At 36.7% G+C, this 23,052-nt stretch overlaps 1 protein-coding gene across 1 annotated transcript in view; it reads left to right on the top strand.

Moving 5' to 3' along the window:
* HDX (highly divergent homeobox) overlaps window positions 1–22,518 on the top strand; it is a 173,457-nt gene extending 150,939 nt beyond the window's left edge. Inside the window, exons 9-11 of the mRNA XM_081794323.1 lie at window positions 13,521–13,643; window positions 18,176–18,340; window positions 21,464–22,518. Coding sequence (XP_081650449.1) covers window positions 13,521–13,643; window positions 18,176–18,301 — 249 coding nt within the window. The 3' untranslated portion in view covers window positions 18,302–18,340; window positions 21,464–22,518. The remainder of the gene's footprint in view (window positions 1–13,520; window positions 13,644–18,175; window positions 18,341–21,463) is intronic.
* Window positions 22,519–23,052: the final 534 nt, after the last annotated feature.

The following is a 23,052-nucleotide window of genomic DNA, read 5'->3' on the forward strand; positions in this document are numbered from 1 at the left end:
CTTTGGCACAGACCAGTACCAAAACAAAGTGACTCCACTCATATGGAGGGGGTAAAAAACCAACACAGCAGGCACCCACAATTCCTGTAGCCAGACCCCTTAGCTGCATGTATAAGGAAGGGACTGAGCCCTGAACTTCAGTGTATGTGCAGTCTTGGCAGAGAGGTTAATAGCACACTGTTAGAATGAGTAATGGCCTCACCCACCAACCAGTACTACTTGGCCTCAACCAGGACACTCAAAGGTGTGCTCACAGAAGGCAAAGTGGGCCATAGAAGCTATCTGGGATGAGGACAACTATGCTCGGCCACAACAGGAAGTGCCTGCAACCCACACAGGGGATATCCCTGGGGCACCTGGTTCTGGTGACATGGGAGGATTGAACTATAGGGCACCACAGGACGTCTTATACACAAGGCCACTATTGAATGACCAGAAGATATAGCTGATCTACCTAATACATAGAAACACACACACACACACAGAGTTGGATGAAATGAGGAGTCAGAGGAATATGTCCCAAATGAAAGAACAAGACAATCACAGTAAAGAGCTAAATGAAGCAAAGATAAGAAATATGCCTGATAAAAAGTTCAAAGTAATGGTCATAAAGATACTGAAAAGACCTGAGAAAAAAGAGTGGATAAACCCAGTGAGAATGTTCACAGAGAATTAGAGAATATAAACAAGAGTGAATCATAGCTGAAGAGTTCAATGACTGGCATGAAAAATACAGTAGAGGGAATCAATAGCAGATTAAAGAATGCAGAAAAATGAATCAGTGATCTGGAAGACAGGGTAATGGAAAGCGACTAATTTGAATAGCAAAAAGAGAAAGAATAATAAAAGGAGAATAGGTTAAGAAACTATGCAACACCATCAAGCATAACATTCACATTATAGAATTCCCAGAAGGAGAAGAGAGAGAGAAAGGGAAATAAAAATTATTTGAAAAAAACAATAGGAGGACACTTCCCTAACCTGGGGAAGCAAACAGAGATCCAGGTCCAAGAAGTAAGTAGAGCCCCTAAAAAGATGAACCCAAGGAGGTCCACACCAAGACACATAATAATTAAACTGCCAAAATGTAATATTGAAGAAATAATTTAAAAACAGCAAAAGAAAATTGTTACAAACAAGGGAAACCCCAAAGGGCTATCAGGTAATTTTTCAGCAGAAACATTGCAGGCCAGAAGGGATTATTGGCATGATATATTCAAGGAGATAAAAGGGAGAAAAAAAAAACTACAACAAAGAATACCCTACCCAGGAAGGTTATCATTCAGAATTGAAGGGGAGAGGAAGAATTTCCCAGACACCACCCCCCACAAAGAAGAATGTTAAAGGAATTCATTACCACTAAACCAACTTCACAAGTAATGATAAAGGGACTTTTTTGAGCGGAAAGAAAAGGCAATGACTTGAAGAAAAGAAATTAAGCAAGGAAATAATTTTCAAGTTAAAGCAAACATAGAGTGAAAGTTAGTCTATTAGTCACTTATAAACTTCATAAAGCCAGTAAGGAGGTTAAAACATAAAAGTAGTAAAATCAAGTGTGGCTATAAAAGGGATACACAAAATAGGAAGATGTAAAATATAACATTATGTACATAAAATGGAGGCGGGAGTAACAAGGTAGTGCTTTTAGAATGTATTGAAACTAAAGTGACCATCAACTTAATGTAGACTGCTACTCACATAAAATGTAACATATGAATGCAATAGTAACCACAAATCAATAAATTACTATAGATATACAAAACAATAAAGAGGACGGAAATTAAACATAACACTAAAGTAAGCCATCAAAACACAAGGGAAGTAAACAAGAGAAGAAAGGAACAGAGAATAACTATAAGAACAACCAGAAAACAATTTTTAAAAAGGCAATAAGTACATACCTATTAATAACTATTTTAAAAGTAAATGGACAAAATGCTCCAATCAAAACACAGGGTGACTGAATGCATAAAAATGCAAGACCCATCTATATGCTACCTATAAGACACTTCAAAACTAAGACACATGCAGATTGAAAGTGAAGGGATGGAAGAATATTTACCATGCCAATGGAAGCCAAAAGAAAGCTGGGTAGTAATACTTCTATCAGACAAAATAGGCTTTAAAGCAAAGACTGTAGTAAGAGCCAAAGAAGGACACCACATGATGATAAAGGAGACAGTCCAAGAAGAGAATAGAATGATTGTATATATTTATGCACCCAATATAGAGGCAACAAAATATATAAAGCAAATATTAAGAGACATAAGGGGAGAAATTGACAGTGATGCAACAATAGCAGGGAACTTTAAGACCCCACTTACATCAATGGATAGATCATCCAGACAGAAAATCAACAAGGAAACTATGGCTTTGAACGGCACATTACTCCAGATGGACCTAATTGTTATTTCCAGAACATTCTATCAAAAAACAGAAGAGCACACAGTCTTTTCAAGTGCACATGGCACATTCTCCAGGACCAATCATATATTAGGCCACAAGTCTTAATGAATATGAAAAGCTTAAAATAATACCAAGAACAACATTAACCACAACGGTATGAAACTAGAAATCAACTACAGGGGAAAAAACTGGAAAAACCAAACACAATCGGGGTAACCAACAAGCTACTAAACTCCAGTGGGTCAATGAAGAAATTGAAGGCAATTAAAAAATACATGGAGACAAATGAAAATGAAAACACAGCAATCCAAAATCTTTAGGATGCAACAAAAGCAGCTCTAAGAGTGAACTTCATATAGCAATACAGGCCTACCTCAAGAAACAAGAAAAATCTCAAATAGACCATCAAGCCTCACACCTAAAGTAACCATAAGAAGAACAAGTAAATTCCACAGCTAGTAGAAGGAAGGAAATAATAAATGTTAGCACAGGAATAAGTAAAATAGACACTACAAACACAATAGAGAATATCAACAATACCCATTGCTGGTTCTTTGAAAAGTTAAACAGAATTGATAAATCTCTATCTAGACTCATCAAGAAAAAAGAGAGATGACTCATCAAATGAAGGGAGAGAAATAACAACCAACACCATATAAATACAAAGAAATATAAGAAAATATTATGAAATATCATATGACATTATATTGGACAATCTAGAGAAATGAATAAATTCCTAGAAATATACAGTCTCAAGAACTGTCCAGGGATGGATGAATGGGTAAAGAAGTAGAGATGTGTGTGTGTGTGTGTGTGTGTGTGTGTGCGCATGTGTTACTTTGCCATAGAAGAAGAATGAGTTTTTGCCACTTGTGACCACATGGATGTACATAGAGGGTATCACACTAAGTGAAATAAATTCAACAGTGAAAGGTGAATATGATATGATTTCACTTGTACATGGAATTTAAGGAAACAAAACAAATGAACACACAAAATAAACACACTTAAATACATAGAACAAAGTGGTGGTTTCCAGAGGGGAGGTGAGTGGGGGAATGAGCAAAATAGATGAAAGGAATTCAGAGGTGCAAACTTCCAGTTATCAAATAATTAAGTTGGGACGCCTGAGTGGCTGAGTCGGTTAAGCCTCTGACACTTAGTTTTGGCTCAGGTCATGATCTCACACTTTCGTGAGTTTGAGTCCCAGGTCAGGGTCTGTGCTGGCAACAAGGAGCCTCCTTGGGATTCTCTCTCTACCTCTCTATCATCCCTTCCCCCACTTGGACTGTCTATGTCTCTTTCAAAAATAAACAAAAATAGGGAGATAGCTGGAGAAGATGGCAGCTTAGGAGGACGCTGGGCTCACCTCGTCCTGCTGATCAATTAGATTCCACCCACATCTGCCCAAATAACCCAGAAAACCACCAGAAGACCAGCAGAATGGACTATCCAGAGCCAAGCGTAGACGATAGGCCCAAGGAAGATGGTAGCAAGGGACGGAGAGGTGGTGCTCACTACCCGGACTAGTGGGAGGGAGCCAGGGCAGTGGAGGGGCAGCCTGCCCAGCAAGGCAGAGCCCCCGAGTCTGGCTTGCAAAAGCAGAGGGGCCAGACTGCCTGAGTTCTGACAGCAAGTGGGACTTAACATCTGGAATGTTAAAAGTCAACAGCTCTGCTCGGAAAGCAGGAGGGCAAGAGAACAACAGGAGGGAGAGGTGTTGAGCCCCAGAAGACAGAGTTCAGCTTGGCGGGGAACAAAGGCCCTGGCCAGCGCCATCTCTCTCTCCCACCCCCCAGCCGAAATCCCAAAGGGAACCAGTTTCTGTCACTGAACTTGCTTGCACAGTACAAACACCCAATGCTGTGCTTCTATGGATCCATCCCTCTGACAGGTCTGCCTGCCCCCGACCTGGTGCTGCAGTACCCCTCCCGCAGGTAGGTGACCACAAAGCGAACTAAGTCTGCCCTCCCTCCGCTGTGCACCTTGCACATCCACCCCGGCTAATAGGCCAGATCCCATCAAAGCAGCACCACAAGCCTGGCAGTGTGCAGGTAGCCCAGACAGGGGTCACACCACTCCATGGTGAGTCCTGCCCCTGGGAGAGGGGAAGATACGGTACACACCAGTCTGACTGCGGCCCCAGTGGTGGGCTGCGGGCAGACATCCAATCTGACTGCAGCCCTGCCCACCAACACAAGTTACTCCATTCAGCACAAGGGAAGTGCCCTGAAGTTCCGCGCCACTCCAGGGATTACCCAACATGACTAAATGGAAGAATTCTCCTCAAAAGAAACTCCAGAGAGTAATGACAGCTAATGAATTGATCAAAAATGATCTAAGCAATATAACAGAACATGAATTTAAAATAATAGTCAGAAAATTAATCGCTGGGCTTGAGAAAAGGATAGAGGACAGCAGAGAATCTATTGCTACAGAGATCAGGGACTAAGAAACAGTCAGAAGGAGCTAAAAAATGCTATAAATGAGGTGCAAAAATAAAATAGAGGCGACCACAGCTGGGATTGAAAAAGCAGAAGAGAGAATAGATGAATTAGAAGATAAAATTATGGAAAAAGAGGAAGCTGAGAAAAAGATTAAAAAAATCCAGGAGTATGAGGGGAAAATTAGAGAACTAAGTGAGGCAATGAAATGCAAAAATATCCATATAATAGGGATTCCAGAAGAGGAAGAGAGAAAGAAAGGGGCTGAAGGTGTATTGAACAAATCATAGCTGAGAACTTCCCTGATATGGGAAATGAAAAAGGCATTGAAATCCAAGAGGCACAGAGAACTCCCTTCAGACCTAACCTGAATCGATCTTCTGCATGACATATCATAGTGGACCTGGCAAAATACAAGGATAAAGAGAAAATTCTGAGAGCAGCTAAGGATAAACGCATTCTAACATATAAAGGGAGACCAATAAGACTAGTGATGGATCTCTCTACTGAAACTTGGCAGGCCAGAAAGGAATGGCAGGAAATCTTCAACGTGATTAACAGAAAAAAGTATGCAGCCAAGAATCCTGTATCCAGCAAGTCTGTCATTCAGTGTAGAAGGAGAAATAAAGGTCTTCCCAAACAAACAAAAAATGAAGGAATTCATCACCACTAAACCAGCAATACAAGAGATCCTAAGGGGGACTTTGTGAGTGAAATGTTGCAAGGACCACAAAGTACCAGAGACATCACTACAAGCATGAAACCTACAGACATCACAGTGAGTCTAAACCCATGTCTTTGTATAATAACACTGAATGTAAATGGACTAAATGCTCCAACCAAAAGACATAGGGTATCAGAATAGATAAAAAAAACAAGACCCATCTATTTGCTGTCTATAAGAGACTCATTTTAGACCTGAGGACATCTTCAGATTGAAAGTGAGGGGATGGAGAACTATCTATCATGCTACTGGAAGTCAAAAGAAAGCTGGAGTAGCCATACTTATATCAGACAAACGAGACTTTAAATTAAAGGCTGTAACAAAAGATGAAGAAGGGCATTATATAATAATTACAGGGTCTATCCATCAGGAAGAGCTAACAATTAGAAATATCTATACAGCGAATACAGGAGCCCCCCAAATATATGAAACAATCACAAACATAAGCAACCTTATTGATAAGAAGGTGGTAATTGCCGGGGACTTTAATACCCCACTTATAACAATGGATAGATCATCTAGACTCAGGATCAATAAAAAAGCAAGGGCCCTCAATGATACATTGGATTAGATGGACTTGATAGATATATTTAGAATGCTGCACCCCAAAGCAACAGAATATACTTTCTTCTCAAGTACACATGGAACATTCTCCAAGATAGATCACATATTGGGTCACAAGACAGCCCTTCATAAGAATACAAGAATTGAGATCATACCATGCACACTTTCAGAACACAATGCTATGAGGCTTGAAATCAACCACAGGAAAAAGTCTGCAAAACCTCCAAAATCACGGAGGTTAAAGAACACCCTACTAAGGAATGGATGGGTCAACCAGGCAACTAGAGAAGAAATTTAAAAATATGTGGAAACAAATGAAAATGAAAAGACAACAATCCAAACACTTTGGGATGCAGCGAAGGCAGTCCTGAGAGGAAAATACATTGCAATCCAGGCCTATCTCAAGAAACAAGAAAATCCCAAATACAATATCTAACAGTACACCCAAAGGAAATAGAAGCAGAACGGCAAAGACACCCAAAACACAGCAGAAGTAGAGAAACAATAACGATCAGAGCAGAAATAAACAGTACAGAATCTTGAAAAAAAACTGTAGAGCATATCAATGAAACAAAGAAGTGTTTTTTTGAAAAAAGAAACGAAATTGATAAACCTCTAGCCAGGCTTCTCAAAAAGAAAAGGGAGATGACCCAAATAGATAAAATTATGAATGAAAATGGAATTATTACAACCAATCCCTCAGAAATACAAGCAATTATCAGGGAATACTATGAAAAATTATATACCAACAAAGTGGACAACCTGGAAGAAATGGACAAATTTCTAAGCACCCACACACTTCCAAAACTCAAACAGGAAGAAATAGAAAACTTGAACAGACCCATAAACACCAAAAAAATTAAATGAGTTATAGAAAATCTCCCAAGAAATGAGTCCAGGACCACATGGCTTCCCAGGGAAATTCTACCAGACATTTAAAGCAGAGATAATACCTATCCTTCTCAAGCTGTTCCAAAAAATAGAAATGGAAGCAAAACTTCCAGACTATTTCTATGCAGCCAGCATTACTTTTATTACTAAACCAGACAGAGGCCCAGCAAAAAAGGAGAAATACAGGCCAATATCCCTGATGAATATGGATGCAAAAATTCTCAACAAGATACTAGCAAATCGAATTCAACAGCATATAAAAAGAATTATTCACCACGATCAAGTGGGATTCATTCCTGGGCTGCACGGCTGGTTCAACATTTGCAAATCAATCAATGTGATATATCACATTAATAAAACAAAAGAAAAGAACCATATGATCCTGTTAATTGATGAAGAAAAACCATTTGACAAAATTCAGCATCCTTTCTTAATAAAAACCCTCGAAAAAGTCAGGAGAGAAGAAACATAGTTAAAGATCATAAAAGCCATTTATGAAAAGCCCACAGCTAATATCATCCTCAATGGGGAAAAACTGAGAGCTTTCCCCCTGAGATCAGGAACACGACAGGGATATCCACTCTCACTACTATTGTTTAACACAGAATTGGAAGTTCTGGCATCAGCAATCAGACAACAAAAAGGAACCAAAGGCATCAAAATTGGCAAAGATGAAGTCAAGCTTTCACTTTTTGCGGATGACATGATATTAACATGGAAAACCCAGAAGACTCCACCAAAAGTCTGCTAGAACTGATATATGTATTCAACAAAGTTTCAGGATACAAAATGAATGTACACATATCAATTGTATTCTTATACACAAATAATGAAGCAACAGAAAGACAAATAATGAAACTGATCCTATTCACAACTGCAGCAAGAATCATAAAATACTTAGGAATAAACCTAACAAACGATGTCAAAGATCTGTATGCTGAAAACTATAGAAAGCTTATGAAGGAAATTGAAGAAGATATAAAGAAATGGAGAAACATTCCATGCTCATGGATTGGAAGAATTAATGGTATTAAAATGTCAATACTACCCAAAGCCATCTACACATTCAATGCAATACCAATCAAAATTGCACCAGCATTCTTCTCAAAGCTAGAGCAAGCAATCCTAAAATTTGTATGGAACCACAAAAGACCCCAAATAGTCAAAGTAATCATGAAGGAGAAGACTAAATCAGGAGGCATCACAATCCCAGACGTTAGCCTCTACTACAAAGCTGTAATCATCAAGACAGCATGGTATCGGTACAAAAACAGACACATAGACCAATGCAATAGAATAGAAACCCCAGAATTAGACCCACAAAAGTATGGCCAACTCATCTTTGACAAAGCAGGAAAGAATATCCAATAGAAAAAAAGACAGTCTCTTTAACAAATGGTGCTAGGAAAACTGGACAGCAACATGCAGAAGGATGAAACTAGACCACTTTCTTACACCATTCACAAAAACAAAGTCAAAATGGATGAAGGACCTAAATGTGAGACAAGAAACCATCGAAACCCTAGAGGGGAAAGGAGGAAAGAACCTCTGTGACCTCAGCCGCAACAATTTCTTACTTGACACATCCCCAAAGGCAAGGGAATTAAAAGCAAAAGTGAACTATTGGGACCTCATGAAGTTACAAAGCTTCTGCACTGCAAAGGAAACAATCAACAAAACTAAAAGGCAACCAATAGAATGGGAAAAGATATTTGCAAATGACATATCTGACAAAGGGCTACTATCCAAAATCTATGAAGTGCTCGCCAAACACTACACCCGAACAACAAATAATCCAGTGAAGAAAGAGCAGAAAACATGAATAGACACTTCTCTAGAGAAGACATCTGGATGGCCAACAGGCACATGAAAAGATGCTCAACGTTGCCACTCATCAGGGAAATACAAACCAAAACCACACTCAATACCACCTCATGCCAGTCAGAGTGGCCAAAATGAACAAATCAGGAGACTATGGATGCTGGTGAGGATGTGGAGAAATGGGAACCCTCTTGCACTTTTGGGGGGAATGCACACTGGTGCAGCTGCTCTGTAAAACAGTGTGGAGGTTCCTCAAAAAAATAAAAATAGAGCTACCCTATGGCCCAGCAATAGCACTGCTATGAATTTACCCAAGCGATACAGGAGTGTAGGGGCACGTGTACCCCAATGTTTATAGCAGCACTTTTAACAATAGCTAAATTATGGAAAGAGCCTAAATGTCCATCAACTGATGAATGGATAAAGAAATTGGGGTTTATATACAGAATTGAATAACTATGTGGCAATGTGAAAGAATGAAATATGGCCTTTTGTAGCAATGTGGATGGAACTGGAGAGTGTTCTGCTAAGTGAAATAAGTCATACAGAGAAAGACAGATACCATATGTTTTCACTCTTATGTGGATCCTGAGAAACTTAACAGAAGACCATAGGGGAAAGGAAGGGGGAAAAATAGATACAAACAGAGAGGGAGGGAGGCAAACCACAAGAGACTATTAAATACAGAGAACAAACTAAGGATGGATGGGGGAGCAGGGGAGAGGGAAAATGGGTGACGTGCACTGAGAAGGACACTTGTTGAGATGAGCACTGGGTGTTGTATGTAAGCCAATTTGGCAATAAATTATATTCATAAAAAATAAAGTTAAAAAGACTGACAATAGCTAGTGGTCGTGAGAATGTGGAACAATATGTCTCATACATTGTTAGTGGGTTTATAAAACAATACAGAATTTTGGAAAATGTTTTGAGAGTTTCTTATAAAATTACACATTACCTTTCTTTCTTACCGTCTGATGTAGCAATTTACTCTTAAGTATTAAACCAAGGTAAATGAATACTGTGTCCACAAGAAGATGAATATTCATAGCGGCTATTTTTAATTTTTTGAGGAATCTCCACACTGTTTTCCAAAGCGGCTGCACCAGTTTGCATTACCCCCAATAGTACAAGAGAGTTCCCATTTCTCCACATCCTCACCAGCATCTGTAGTTTCCTGATTTGTTCGTTTTAGCCACTCTGACCAGTGTGAGGTGGTTAGCTTTAGATATTGTAGTATGCATTGCAGTTTTAATTTGATTCCCTTAATGACAAATTATATCAAGCATTTTTCATGTTTATTGGTCATTCACATTTTGATGAGGTGTGTGTTCAAATATCTTTCCTGCTGTTTATTCTGTTGATGGTCCTATAATTGTATTGTAAGCATTCTTGATGTATTCTGAATACAAATCTTTTATCAGGTATGTGATTTACAACTATTTTTTCCCAATAAGTAGCTCATATTTTAATTTTCTTAACAATGTCTTTTTTTTTCAATATATGAAGTTTATTGTCAAATTGGTTTCCATACAACACCCAGTGCTCATCCCAAAAGGTGCCCTCCTCAACGCCCATCACCCACCCTCCCCTCCCTCCCACCCCCATCAACTCTCAGTTTGTTCTCAGTGTTTAACAGTCTTATGCTTTGGCTCTCTCCCACTCTAACCTCTTTTTTTTTCCCTTCCCCTCCCCCATGGGTTTCTGTTAAGTTTCTCAGGATCCACATAAGAGTGAAATCATATGGTATCTGTCTTTCTCTGTATGGCTTATTTCACTTAGCATCACACTCTCCAGTTCCATCCACGTTGCTACAAAAGGCCAGATTTCATTCTTTCTCATTGCCACGTAGTGTTCCATTATGTATATAAACCACAAATTCTTTATCCATTCATCAGTTTATGGACATTTAGGCTCTTTCCATAATTTGGCTATTGTTGAGAGTGCTGCTATAAACATTGGGGTACAAGTGCCCCTATGCATCAGTACTCCTGTATCCCTTGGGTAAATTCCTAGCAGTGCTATTGCTGGGTCATAGGGTAGGTCTATTTTTAATTTTCTGAGGAACCTCCACACTGCTTTCCAGAGCGGCTGCACCAATTTGCATTCCCACCAACAGTGCAAGAGGGTTCCCGTTTCTCCACATCCTCTCCAGCATCTATAGTCTCCTGATTTGTTCATTTTGGCAACTCTGACTGGCGTGAGGCACTGTTGTTTAAACTTAGTGTTGGAAGTTCTAGCATCAGCAATCAGACAACAAAAGGAAATCAGAGGCATCAAAATTGGCAAAGATGAAGTCAAGCTTTCGCTTTTTGCAGATGACATGATATTATACATGGAAAATCCGATAGACTCCACCAAAAGTCTGCTAGAACTGATACATGAATTCAGCAAAGTTGCAGGATACAAAATCAATGTACAGAAATCAGTTGCATTCTTGTACACTAACAATGAAGCAACAGAAAGACAAATAAAGAAACTGATCCCATTCACAATTGCACCAGGAAGCATAAAATACCTAGGAATAAATCTAACCAAAGGTGTAAAAGATCTGTATGCTGAAAACTATAGAAAGCTTATGAAGGTAATTGAAGAAGATATAAAGAAATGGAAAGACATTCCCTGCTCATGGATTGGAAGAATAAATATTGTTAAAATGTCAATACTACCCAAAGCTATCTACACATTCAATGCAATCCCAATCAAAATTGCACCAGCATTCTTCTCAAAGCTAGAACAAGCAATCCTAAAATTCATTTGGAACCACAAAAGGCCCCGAATAGCCAAAGTAATTTTGAAGAAGAAGACCAAAGCAGGAGGCATCACAATCCCAGACTTTAGCCTCTACTACAAAGCTGTTATCATCAAGACAGCATGGTATTGGCACAAAAACAGACACATAGACCAATGGAATAGAATAGAAACCCCAGAACTAGACCCACAAACGTATGGCCAACTCATCTTTGACAAAGCAGGAAAGAACATCCAATGGAAAAAAGTCTCTTTAACAAATGGTGCTGGGAGAACTGGACAGCAACATGCAGAAGGTTGAAACTAGACCACTTTCTCACACCATTCACAAAAATAAATTCAAAATGGATAAAGGACCTGAATGTGAGACAGAAAACCATCAAAACCCTAGAGGAGAAAGCAGGAAAAGACCTCTCTGGCCTCAGCCGTAGCAATCTCAAACTCGACACATCCCCAAAGGCAAGGGAATTAAAAGCAAAAATGAATTACTTGGACCTTATGAAAACAATGTCTTTTGAAGAGCAAAGGTGAAGCACCTGGGTGGCTCAGTTGGTAAGCGTCGAACTTCAGCTTGGGTCATGATTTTGCAGTCCGTGTGTTCGAGCCCCATGTAGGGCTCTGTGCTGACAGCCTGCTTCAGACTCTGTGTCTCCCTCTCTCTGTCCCTCCCCTGCTTGCTCTCTCTCTCTCTCTCTCTCTCTCTCTCAAAAATGAATAAACATTTTTAAAAAATGAAGAGCAAAGAGTTTTTGTTTGTGTACTTTAATTTTGATGAGGTCTTTTTGTGCCGTTGAGAAACAGCCTAACCCAAGGACACAAAAATTTTCTCCTGTTTTCCTCTAGTTTTATAGTTTTAGGGTTTGTCCATTTCTTGTTAAATTTTGTATATGATGTGCGGTAAGAATTGATCATCTTTTTTTTATATGGATTTACAATTGTTCAACCACTATTTGTTGTATTTGTTGGAAGATTGAACTTTCTTTGTTCATTGAATTACCCTAGCACCTTTTAAGAAAATATGTGTGTGTGTGTGTGTGTGTGTGTGTGTGTGTATTTTTCTACACTGTTTTCTCTTGATAGATATGTCCACCCTTTTGGCAATAACATAACTTATTGATTACTATAGTTTTAATTATAAATCTATTCAGAACACTTTTGTGACCATTAGTTTATTTGAGTTTTACAACCCTCAAACCTAGAATTGCCAAAGATTACTAGTATTATATACATTTCACTGATGAGCAAATAGAATCACAGAGAGTTTAATTGGTCTGCTCAAGTTTACACAGTGATCAGTAGAACTGGCACTAAAATCCTCTCAAATCCTAGTCTATTGTTCTTTTCTTAGGAAACTAACAAAATAGTAAAGAGAGACTGTGTGTCAAATCAGTGGTACACAGTGGTACATTGGAGATATTATCTGAATAACAGACTCCTATATAAAGTCAGGGAGCTCAACAAACTACTTAAGACTATAATAATTTTATTCCCCCCTTGGTAGAAAATGGTCTTTTTAGTTCTCAGTATTTGGCTTTGTGAATGGCACATTCAGTATTACTGCATCTGCTATTGCTCTTTAGTTGGGGTAATTGGACTTTGCCTGTTCTTAATCCTAACAAAAATGCTAATTAGGTTTAATAAAGGAGTATTCTTTCCAAAAGGAAATTGTTTCTTGAGATTTCTTCTACTGGAATTTTTTATTGTATTTTTGACCTTGAAAATTGTTTTCTTTTGTTGATTTGTTTAAAAGCCTTTGAGTAACATGATAATTTCTTCTGTGCTTTATATTCTTTATACTAAAATGTTATTTTCTTTACTGTCCTTCTAATTTGATTGCTTTTTAGAATTTTACTGTGCATCAAACATATAATCCTAGGTTTTCATAAGGTAATGATATTATCTGATGTTTTCTCGCTCAGAATGAAGAAGTCAGATTCATTGAAAATGAGCTAGAGATTCAAAAGCAAAAATACTTTAAACTTCAGACATTTGTTAGAAGCTTGATACTAGCTATGAAAGCTGATGATAAGGAACAGCAGCAGGTAGGTGCCAGAAGAGAATAGTAAGCTGTAACGTATCATGTTGAAAAATGACATGTCACACTTGAGTTCTTAATATTTTTTTTATTTTTCTACTTCATTTCTGCTTGGCAGAAATCAAGAAAGGATTTGTTACTTTATAATCTTTTTTTATTATTTAGCACAATATTTTTAAGAATAGATGTTCAGATATGTGTGTGATACTTTAGTAAGAAATCAAAATAATTGTTAATTTAAGGCTAGATTTAAGTAGGGGGAAATAATTTTTAAAAATATGTTTTAAAGAAACTCTCAGAGTGTTTGTAGAGACCAGGCTACCCTAACTGAAGAGGCACATATTTTGGAAACTTTCTTGAATAAACGAGGTAGGGTATTTGCCTCTCTTCTGGATTTCAGTTACCCTCTAGACCTCACTAGATTTCACAAATGTTTGAATATCTTTTATTCCGTGATACGTTGCTTATCACTAAAAAATATGAAATTACTTTGTGAAATTCTTTGTGACCACAATGCATCATTTACTTTTCCCAGTTTAACTAGAATGTTTGATTCCTTTACCCCAAAGGTGAAATGTAATGTCTTTTGTTTGTCACTATGGATTTTTATTTAAAAATTCCTCCTAAATTACACTTTCTGTCCCATTATTTTTCGTGGTAAATTTGTATAAAATGTATTAAGGTTGCTAAAAATTATGGAATGTTATTAAATGTTCTATTCAATACTAAATGATACCAAATTTGCTTCTGAGTTGTACGCTATCGTGTTGATTTCTTGTCAGAGACATTCAGTGAATAGTATGTCACACAAGTAACCATTGATTTGGAAGCAGTCTTGTAGGCTTTTATTTAGTAAGTAATCTCAATAGTAGTGTACAAATTCATCCCTTATATACAAGCAAGACTGACATGTGTAGTTCATCTCAGATATGTCCAGGGAAAAATAATAGAGTCTTAACAGCCCACTGTTTTTCTTTTTAAAGAGAGGAATTTATTCATGAGATTCAATCCAGTATGTACATTTTGCTCTCCCCATGCCTCACACACACAGACTTTCCAAGACAGCAGTCTTCGGTTACCTTTACCATCTTTATTTAAGCATGTTATTGTTTTATATTGTTTTATGTGAGTTATCATATTCTATGGCATATTAAAAGTGTGTTTGTTGTTTAGGAATATAAACTATGGATTTTAAATGAATAAGGTGGCAGTATTAATCATGGTCCCAAGGGTACTGTAAATTTTAAATAACTGTAAAAAAAATAGGTTCAATCAGAGAAATAACTTGGAGTGTGGTCCTGGTCCCAAAAGTTATGACATGGTTTTGAATTCAGAGTTACAAGGCCAGCTAACTAGCGTCTAGGTGTCTTAATATCTTGGAATGGTGCACAGAATGCATTTTGTTTTCTAATTATAACCTCATCCTTGTCTTCGTTCTTTCCCCAAGAATACTCACAAATAAGAAAAGTAAATATTATGTATTTTACTTTTCTCCTTCTCTTATACTTTTCCTCTGATAAAAGACTAATGAAAAAAAAAACTATGACAAAACATTGGCCATCAAAAAGGAGAAAGTCACACAAAACCTGTACTGAAAGTTATATCATATATAATCAGCACCCAAATAGAAACTACAAATTTGTATAGTTGAGATCAGGTATAATCAGTCTCATAATATAGAAGACACCAATAGTAGTTTATGAAAGTTATTATGCTGATCTTTTAAGTTACTAATCTTTATGTTTTGAGATACTTAGAGGTTTATTTATGCAAGAAATTAATGTATATTCTACTTAACAAAAGAAAACCATTGTGTCATTGGTTTCTCATTTTTTAAAATCTGGTTTTTTTTTTCATTAGTTTTGGTTTTGGTAAGCTGAGATAAGTGGTCCATAGAATATGTTTCCCCAGTGAAACTGGGTTCTAAAAATATATGACACTGTCTGATTGAAATACTAGATTACCCAAATGTTTTGTTAATTAACAGCCATTTTTAATTAAAAATAATGTTGCCAGCACTATACTACATGAGTTACTGTCTTTCTTCCCATGATAATTAACTGTGTGATCCCAACCAGGTCAATTTCTTCCCTTGAACTTCCAATTTCTCCACTTTGCAAGGAAAATATGCATTATTAATGTTATGAAAATTGGCATTCATACCCATAGGGCTTAGAATACGTGTTATAAAAACATACTATATTTGGGAATTAATTTAATCTTTTGGGAAAGATTTACTTTAGGATCTATAAAAAAGGCAATTCTAGCAATTGTCATAATCCATAGATTTGTTCAGTGTGGCAATGTTGCAATCCAATAAGATATTAAAAAGAATTTTGAAGTGGACTTCATGCTTTAGAAGTTCCTATGCTGCTTTATATATACTCAGTCAGCTACATGAATGCAATCACACACACACAAAAAAAAACTCTTTTGATTTGAAGGTCTCCCCACCAGAATTTAGAATGTCATTAAGTCTGCTCATTCACTTAACTTTTTAATATTCTAAGCACATGTTCAATGAATGTTAGTTCGAGCACTTTGCCCTTTTTAACATGGCTTCTTCACAGTTGCAAAGTGAATTAAATCCAGTGATGTATTTCTAATAAACTATGATCAGCTAATATTAGCAAAGGCTTTGTTTCACCTTGACTGGGATAGTGATAAATATCTATTCTAAAAGGCAATGTCTCTGTGTCCTTTTACTAAAATCTAATACCTTAGAAAGTGTATAGTACCATTAGACGACTGCTTTGTAAATACTCCAAATTTCAGCAAGAAGTTCATGAGCTATTTAATAGTATAAAATATATAACTTTTCTATCAGATAGGATTTGGTCTTTCCTTATGCAGATTGACAAAAAGGAGGAAGTTTTTAATCTTGTCTCTCTGCTATTAGACAAAATGTATAGATGTCACTTATTTTAATAAAGAGAATAGAATATGTCTTATTTCAACTGTGGATTTAATAACTTCTCCAACATTCCCTATCTTTCTATTCCTTAATTCAGTAGTCGAAAATTTGCATATGTTCCCATTTCCCTGGTCCTTGTTTACTACTGCATCCAAATCCCACACTACAAGTAATTCTATCTCAAATTGCCCATATATGCTACATTATTTTTAGTATTTGGAGCTTCAAATCAATCATTTAGTTCACAGTTTTTTTTATGATAAAGTGGGCATTAGCACTATCAACCACATAAATCTTTAATCATTTATTTCTCTAGTATGGATGCATGTTCTGTAACTCCAGTTGAAACAATTATACCATGGCAAAGCTTAGTTCATGGCTCTTGGCTTATCCTAATTACTTATAGAGAAACGAGCAGACCTTTAGATACATAATTTCACAGCTGTGAATTGCTCAGCTGTGCCCTGGTGAATGCCTGGCCATCTATGGGCATAGCCTAAGAAAAGAAAAAAAAATACTTGGAATTTTCAAGTTGTTAATGTTCAGTCTAAAGTAAAATAACTGAGGGGCGCCTGGGTGGATCAGTGAGTTAAGCATCCAACTCTTGGTTTTGGCTCAGGTCATGATCTCATGGTTCGTGAGTTCGAGCCAGGCTCCACACTGAAACTACAGAGTCTGCTTGGGATTCTCTCTTTTCCTTTCTCTCTTCCCCTCCCCTGCTCATTCTCTCTGTCTCTCTCTCAAAATAAATGTAAAAAAGTAAGTAGAATAACTGAGCTTTTTTCCTAATTGATAAGTTCTTTCTCCCACTGACGTACAAAATACTCTTGTGAAATAAGGTTTTCTCTAAAGGACAACATAAGTGGGCAGGAATATTTTAATAAGGAATATAATTTTAAAGCCCTTTAGCACTGATCAGTGGGCATTTAAAACTAGTATACTACTTGGCAATGAGAAAGAATGAAATATGGCCTTTTGTAGCAACGTGGATGGAACTGGAGAGTGTTATGCTAAGTGAAAGAAGTCATACAGAGAAAGACAGATACCATATGTTTTCACTCTCATGTGGATCCTGAGAAACTTAACAGAAGACCATGGGGGAGGGGAAGGGAAAAAAAAGTTAGAGAGGGAGGGAGCCAAACCATAAGAGACTCTTAAAAACTGAGAATAAACTGAGGGTTGATGGGGGGTTGGAGGGAGGGGAGGGTGGGTGATGGGCATTGAGGAGGGCACCTGTTGGGATGAGCACTGGGTGTTGTATGGAAACCAATTTGACAATAAATTTCATGTTAAAAAAAACTAGTATGAAAATCACTTATCTCAAATATTTCAGAGAATTTGGTTCAGAATAGTTGCTCATTTCCCTCCTGATTTCCCTTTTGCTTAGGGTTTCACTCTACATAATTCACATTCTCAGGATCTAGTATTTTGTTAGTTTCTTAATATATTGTATGAAGTTTTTCCTTTACATAAAGTATTGTATAAGGTCCTGAAGAGAAATGCTCCATTCTTTAAGTTCATGAAGGTAAATCAACAAGAGAGAACCAAAACTATTAACATAAAATTGGGGGGGGAGGGAAACTTGTCCTCACACTAATTTTTAAAAATTGATTTTTCTGACTTAGGCACTGCTGTCAGATTTACCTCCTGAATTAGAAGAGATGGATTTCAACCATGCCTCGCCGGAGCCTGATGATACCTCATTCAGTGTGTCTTCTTTATCAGAGAAAAATGCCTCAGACAGTTTGTAATTTGAGGGGGCATATATGACACAGCATTTTGGCTAAGAGGTGTGCATTTCAAGATAACTGCATTCTGTTGCCTCAAAATTCTTCAGTTGGAAAAACATATTGTTGAAACTGACATGCCCTGTGAAGAATGGACAAGATATAATGGCTACAGTGTAAAAAATGTATGTGAAATTTAAGAGCAGTGTTTGAGAATTTTTTTCCAAATTGGTAAAACTCTGGTGAAAATTGTATTTAATTTTTAGGAATTTAGCTATGAAATGCATAACGCTTAATTTCTGAAATATTTATGTTTGGTTTTTAGAAGAATCTTAGTTTTAGTAATAGTTTTGACCAGAGACACAAAAAATAAAGGTATTTCAACATTGCTTATCAAGTTACTAACACTTGGTTAGTTTTGTTTTGTAGCCATTACATCTTCCTTCTCTCACCTTTTCCTATATCCACATACACTTTTACTCAGGAAAGTGGACTCAAATTTGAAAGAAAAAAAAACTTTAAAAATGATTTTACCTGGGTGAGTCCTGGGATTTATTTTCCAATTCCTATGAGAATTTGACTTCAGTTAATGATTGAAAATTGAAGTGATTACTGGTATATAATTGTAAATTGATGGCATTCCTCCATTTCCTAACCCAAATATTTGGGGAGAAGTGGGAAAGCACTATGGAAAAGTAATTCACCAACATGAAGTCAAATAAATTATTAAGTGCACAGAAACAAAATGTTGTAAAAAATTAGTCTTAATGGGGATTCTTCATTGTTGCAAATGGCAAATATTGATAAGATTCACATTCCACTAATAAATTTGTGTAACTGAGTTAGTTGAAATGTTGCACAAATATTACACGTTTATCACTATCTTTATAATATTTTTCAGTTACATTTTATGAAACAGGAAGTTAAGGTAAGGCACTGAGATTTCTTTTTTAATCTGGTCACTCAGCTTTGCCACAAAATTTACCTCATTCTCATGTGAAGCTTCTACAGAGCCATCAGCCAAGGATAATATCCAAAAAAGTTATACACTACTATGGTTGTGAATCACAGTTCTAATTTCCTGGATACTATTCTTTTTTTTTTTTTGAAGGGAGTGAGTGGCAGACAGAGAGAGAGAGAATCCTAAGCAGGCTCCAGGCTCAGCACAAAGCCCAGACAAGGGACTTGATTTCACAACAGTTGAGACCATGACCTGAACCAAAATCAAGAGTTGGACGCTTAACTGACTTGGTCATCCATGTGTCCCTTCTGGATACCATTCTATGAATACACTCTGAAATGGACATGCTACACAGTTGTACCAGATTGCTACACACTGTAGATGATTCTTTGCAGATCATTCCTTCTGGGGTACCAGAAGGCATTACCAAGACACATAGAAAGGAAAATACCAGTTTCTCCCTGAGCCACACAGCATCATGTATTTATGAGTTGGCTGTGTGGATTTGTGTTGCATGGTTAAATTACTGTCTATTTCTAAAAGATTAATGAAGTAGCTACATGGCTGCTTTGGTCATCACGTTTCTGTGTCATATATTTTTGTAATTTGTAAGTAAAACAAATTTTGATCTTGGAATTCACAAATACTAATTTATGAATACAGAAAAGAAGTCATGACTGTCTTTGACCTTGAAATGCTCCCTCCCCACATACACAAATAGGTAAGGTTCATTGATAATCCTTCATTTTGTCAGTAATTTATTATTGTTGCCATGCTACTGCTATGGTTCTTTTGTTAGAAATATTACAGTGGTTAAGTCCGATCCTTTTTAGCTGGAAGCCATATGGTTCTTTGTAAATGATGCTTAGTACTTCTGGCTGACAAGTAAAATTCCATTCAAAAAAGAGTGCTGAAAAGAACCCCAGACATTAGGATTAAATTTAACAGTTACACCAATTCTTCCATGATATAAAGAGTCCCTACTATATACAACATTCTTAAGGTAAAATGAACAAATTCCAGGCTTTCAAGTCTCTCCTAGGAGCTCCTTCCTAGTCATTGAGTTTATCTTTAAACTCTACTTTCTTCTGCTTCAGTTTAAACTCTTATTATTTGTTTCTTGTCACTAAGTAAGGATAGCTCATTCTCTCCTACATCTTTCAACTTTATGGTTTGCATTTGTCACACCCCAGCGATTTGTCACCAAATAAAAAAAAAATCTTATTGAACTATTGCTATAGGGACATTGGATTTCTACTCAGCAAGCCACAGACTTCAAAACGAATTATGTCTTTTCACTTTTTCAGGAATATTAATAAAAATTATTTAAGCAGAAATTTTAATAGATTTAAAGATTCTGTTAGGTGTAATTCCTAGAAAAACGTCTTATCTACAATTTTGAGAACAAACATAAATGATTCCTTTGTCCCTATTTAAAATTCCATTAAAATAGAAGCAGTACACTTAAGAATCCTTTTGTTTTGGCGTTTGTGTTTCAGCACCATAATTATTTATTTTACTCTCATAAAATTAAACATTTTATGGGCACCTTGGTAGCTCAATCGGTTGAGTATCTGACTTGTGCTCAGGTCATGATCTCAGTTTGTGAGTTCAAGCTCCACATTGGGCTCACTGCTGTCAGTGCAGAGCCTGCTTCAGATCCTCTGTCCCTATCTCTCTCTGCCCCTCCTCTGTCTGTGCTCTCTCAAAAATATATGAACATTTAAAAAATTAAACCTTTTAAAAACAAAATATAGTTGTTCTGTAGCAGGAACCAAAAGAAATAGCTGTATCTAGAAAAAATCATAATTGACAGAATGAAATTAAGCATTGCAGATTTTTTAAACGATACCAAGGTCAAGTACTAAAAACCTATTATGAAGAAAATATATCTTTAACACATATAGATGGAATTTTTGAGACATCTTAAAGCAGAAAACATATCAGTTTGACTGCTTTTGTGATATTTTCATGAATGGGGGGAGAAAAACAGCTAGTGTTTCTTTCTTTTGGGCTTTGACACATTAAAGCAGACTATACTATCTGGAGTATTTCTCACAAAGACAGATACCAAGGTGAAAAAACTTGTTTTTCCTTCTACTACACTTTGATGTCTGCTTTCAGCTTAGGATAACCAACCAGTTTCTAAGCAACAAAGTATATATAAGGGCACTTGCCTTAAATGTGTATTAAAAAATAACTTGAAGGTACCTTCCTCATTTCAGCCAAGCTAACGTTAGTCACAAGAAAACGAGAACTGCAGTGATGCTGGAGAATGGAAAAATTAGCACATGCAAGGACAACCTCAAAAGAAAATTGATCTTTTCATGAAAAATGGGGATGTTTTGTTTTAAGATCAGGTATCAACATTAAGACTTCTATGCTACCATTGTAATAATGATAAAAACATTTATCATTGTTGGAGAAAAAATGCTGCAAACCACTCACATCCTGTGCTCTGTATACTACCAAGACTTCAAAAATGTTGAAGAAGCCATTTTTCCAAAGGCAACAGCATGTATTTTAAGGCACTTTCATAGTCCACCATCTTTAAGTTTGTAGAGAAAACATGAGTAGTGAATTTAAAAGAATTTTAGGCTCTAAGTTAGACTTTGTTGCCTTCTGTTTTGGGGGAAGAGGGGAAATTCCACTCATTTCCTAGGAATAGTTTCCTCATCTTAGCCTGATAACTTATGGTCATTTTTAAGAGAAATTCTGAAAATGTTTCCTTCACATTGTAGTGATGGTGTACCAGGAATATTATCTATTTAAAAAATATATATGAGATTTTCATTCAGGTCCTAAAAATGCCAAATTTTGACTTATTAGCCTTTTAAGGGAGCTATCAGTACTATAATATTTAAGAGATGAGTACATGGGTTTATCTTTGAAGTTGGCATTATCCTTGACAGACAACACTATCATACTCATAATATCAAGCTATGCTCTGCGATAATATGAGGGAGAAGCCTACTAATTTGTGAGACTGCAGTCAGCATGCCATTGCCAAAACCAACCCATTATTTAAGAGCAGATTTGCTAAGAGGGAAAAGATAATAAAATAATATTTTCTTGAAAATAAATATGATTGTTCCATTAAAGTTTATACTGAGTATATATTGCTCTGCATTGGAATTTTATTTTGTATTAACTTGTTAAGTAGTTCCTTTAAGCGATCTTGCATCCCATTTTACTGATACTACCTCTGAAATATACTACCACCTTGAAACCACATCACTGTAATGTGATCTTTTGTAGGGTTTTTATTTAAAGTTTTATAGAGGCAATAAATGATTTCTAACTAATAGACATCTATTTCTTTCTTTTAATGTTTACTTTCCAAGTCTTTGTGTTTTAAGCATTGTTCCCTTTTTAAAGATAATTTTTGTCCTCCCCAAAATAAGGTTCTTGTAAAAAAAAAGGCCCCCAAAATACAGAGAATGATAAGGTATTGGGGGTCAGAGAAGGGAGAACATGGAATGCTCACGTAGAAATTGTCACGTAGAACTGGACAGCAACATGCAGAAGATTGAAACTAGACCACTTTCTGACACCATTCACAAAAATAAACTCAAAATGGATGAAAGACCTGAATGTGGGACAGGAATCCATCAAAACCCTAGAGGAGAAAGCAGGAAGAAACCTCTGTGACCTCAGCCGCAACAATTTCTTACTTGGCACTTCCCCAAAAGCAAGGGAATTAAAAGCAAAAGTGAACTATTGGGACCTCATGAAGATAAAAAGCTTCTGCACTGCACGGGAAATAATCAACAAAACTAAAAGGCAACCAGTGGAATTGGAAAAGATATTTGCA

This window comes from Panthera onca, chromosome X (assembly GCF_046562875.1).
Source record: "Panthera onca isolate mPanOnc1 chromosome X, mPanOnc1 haplotype 2, whole genome shotgun sequence".
Taxonomy (NCBI): domain Eukaryota; kingdom Metazoa; phylum Chordata; class Mammalia; order Carnivora; family Felidae; genus Panthera; species Panthera onca.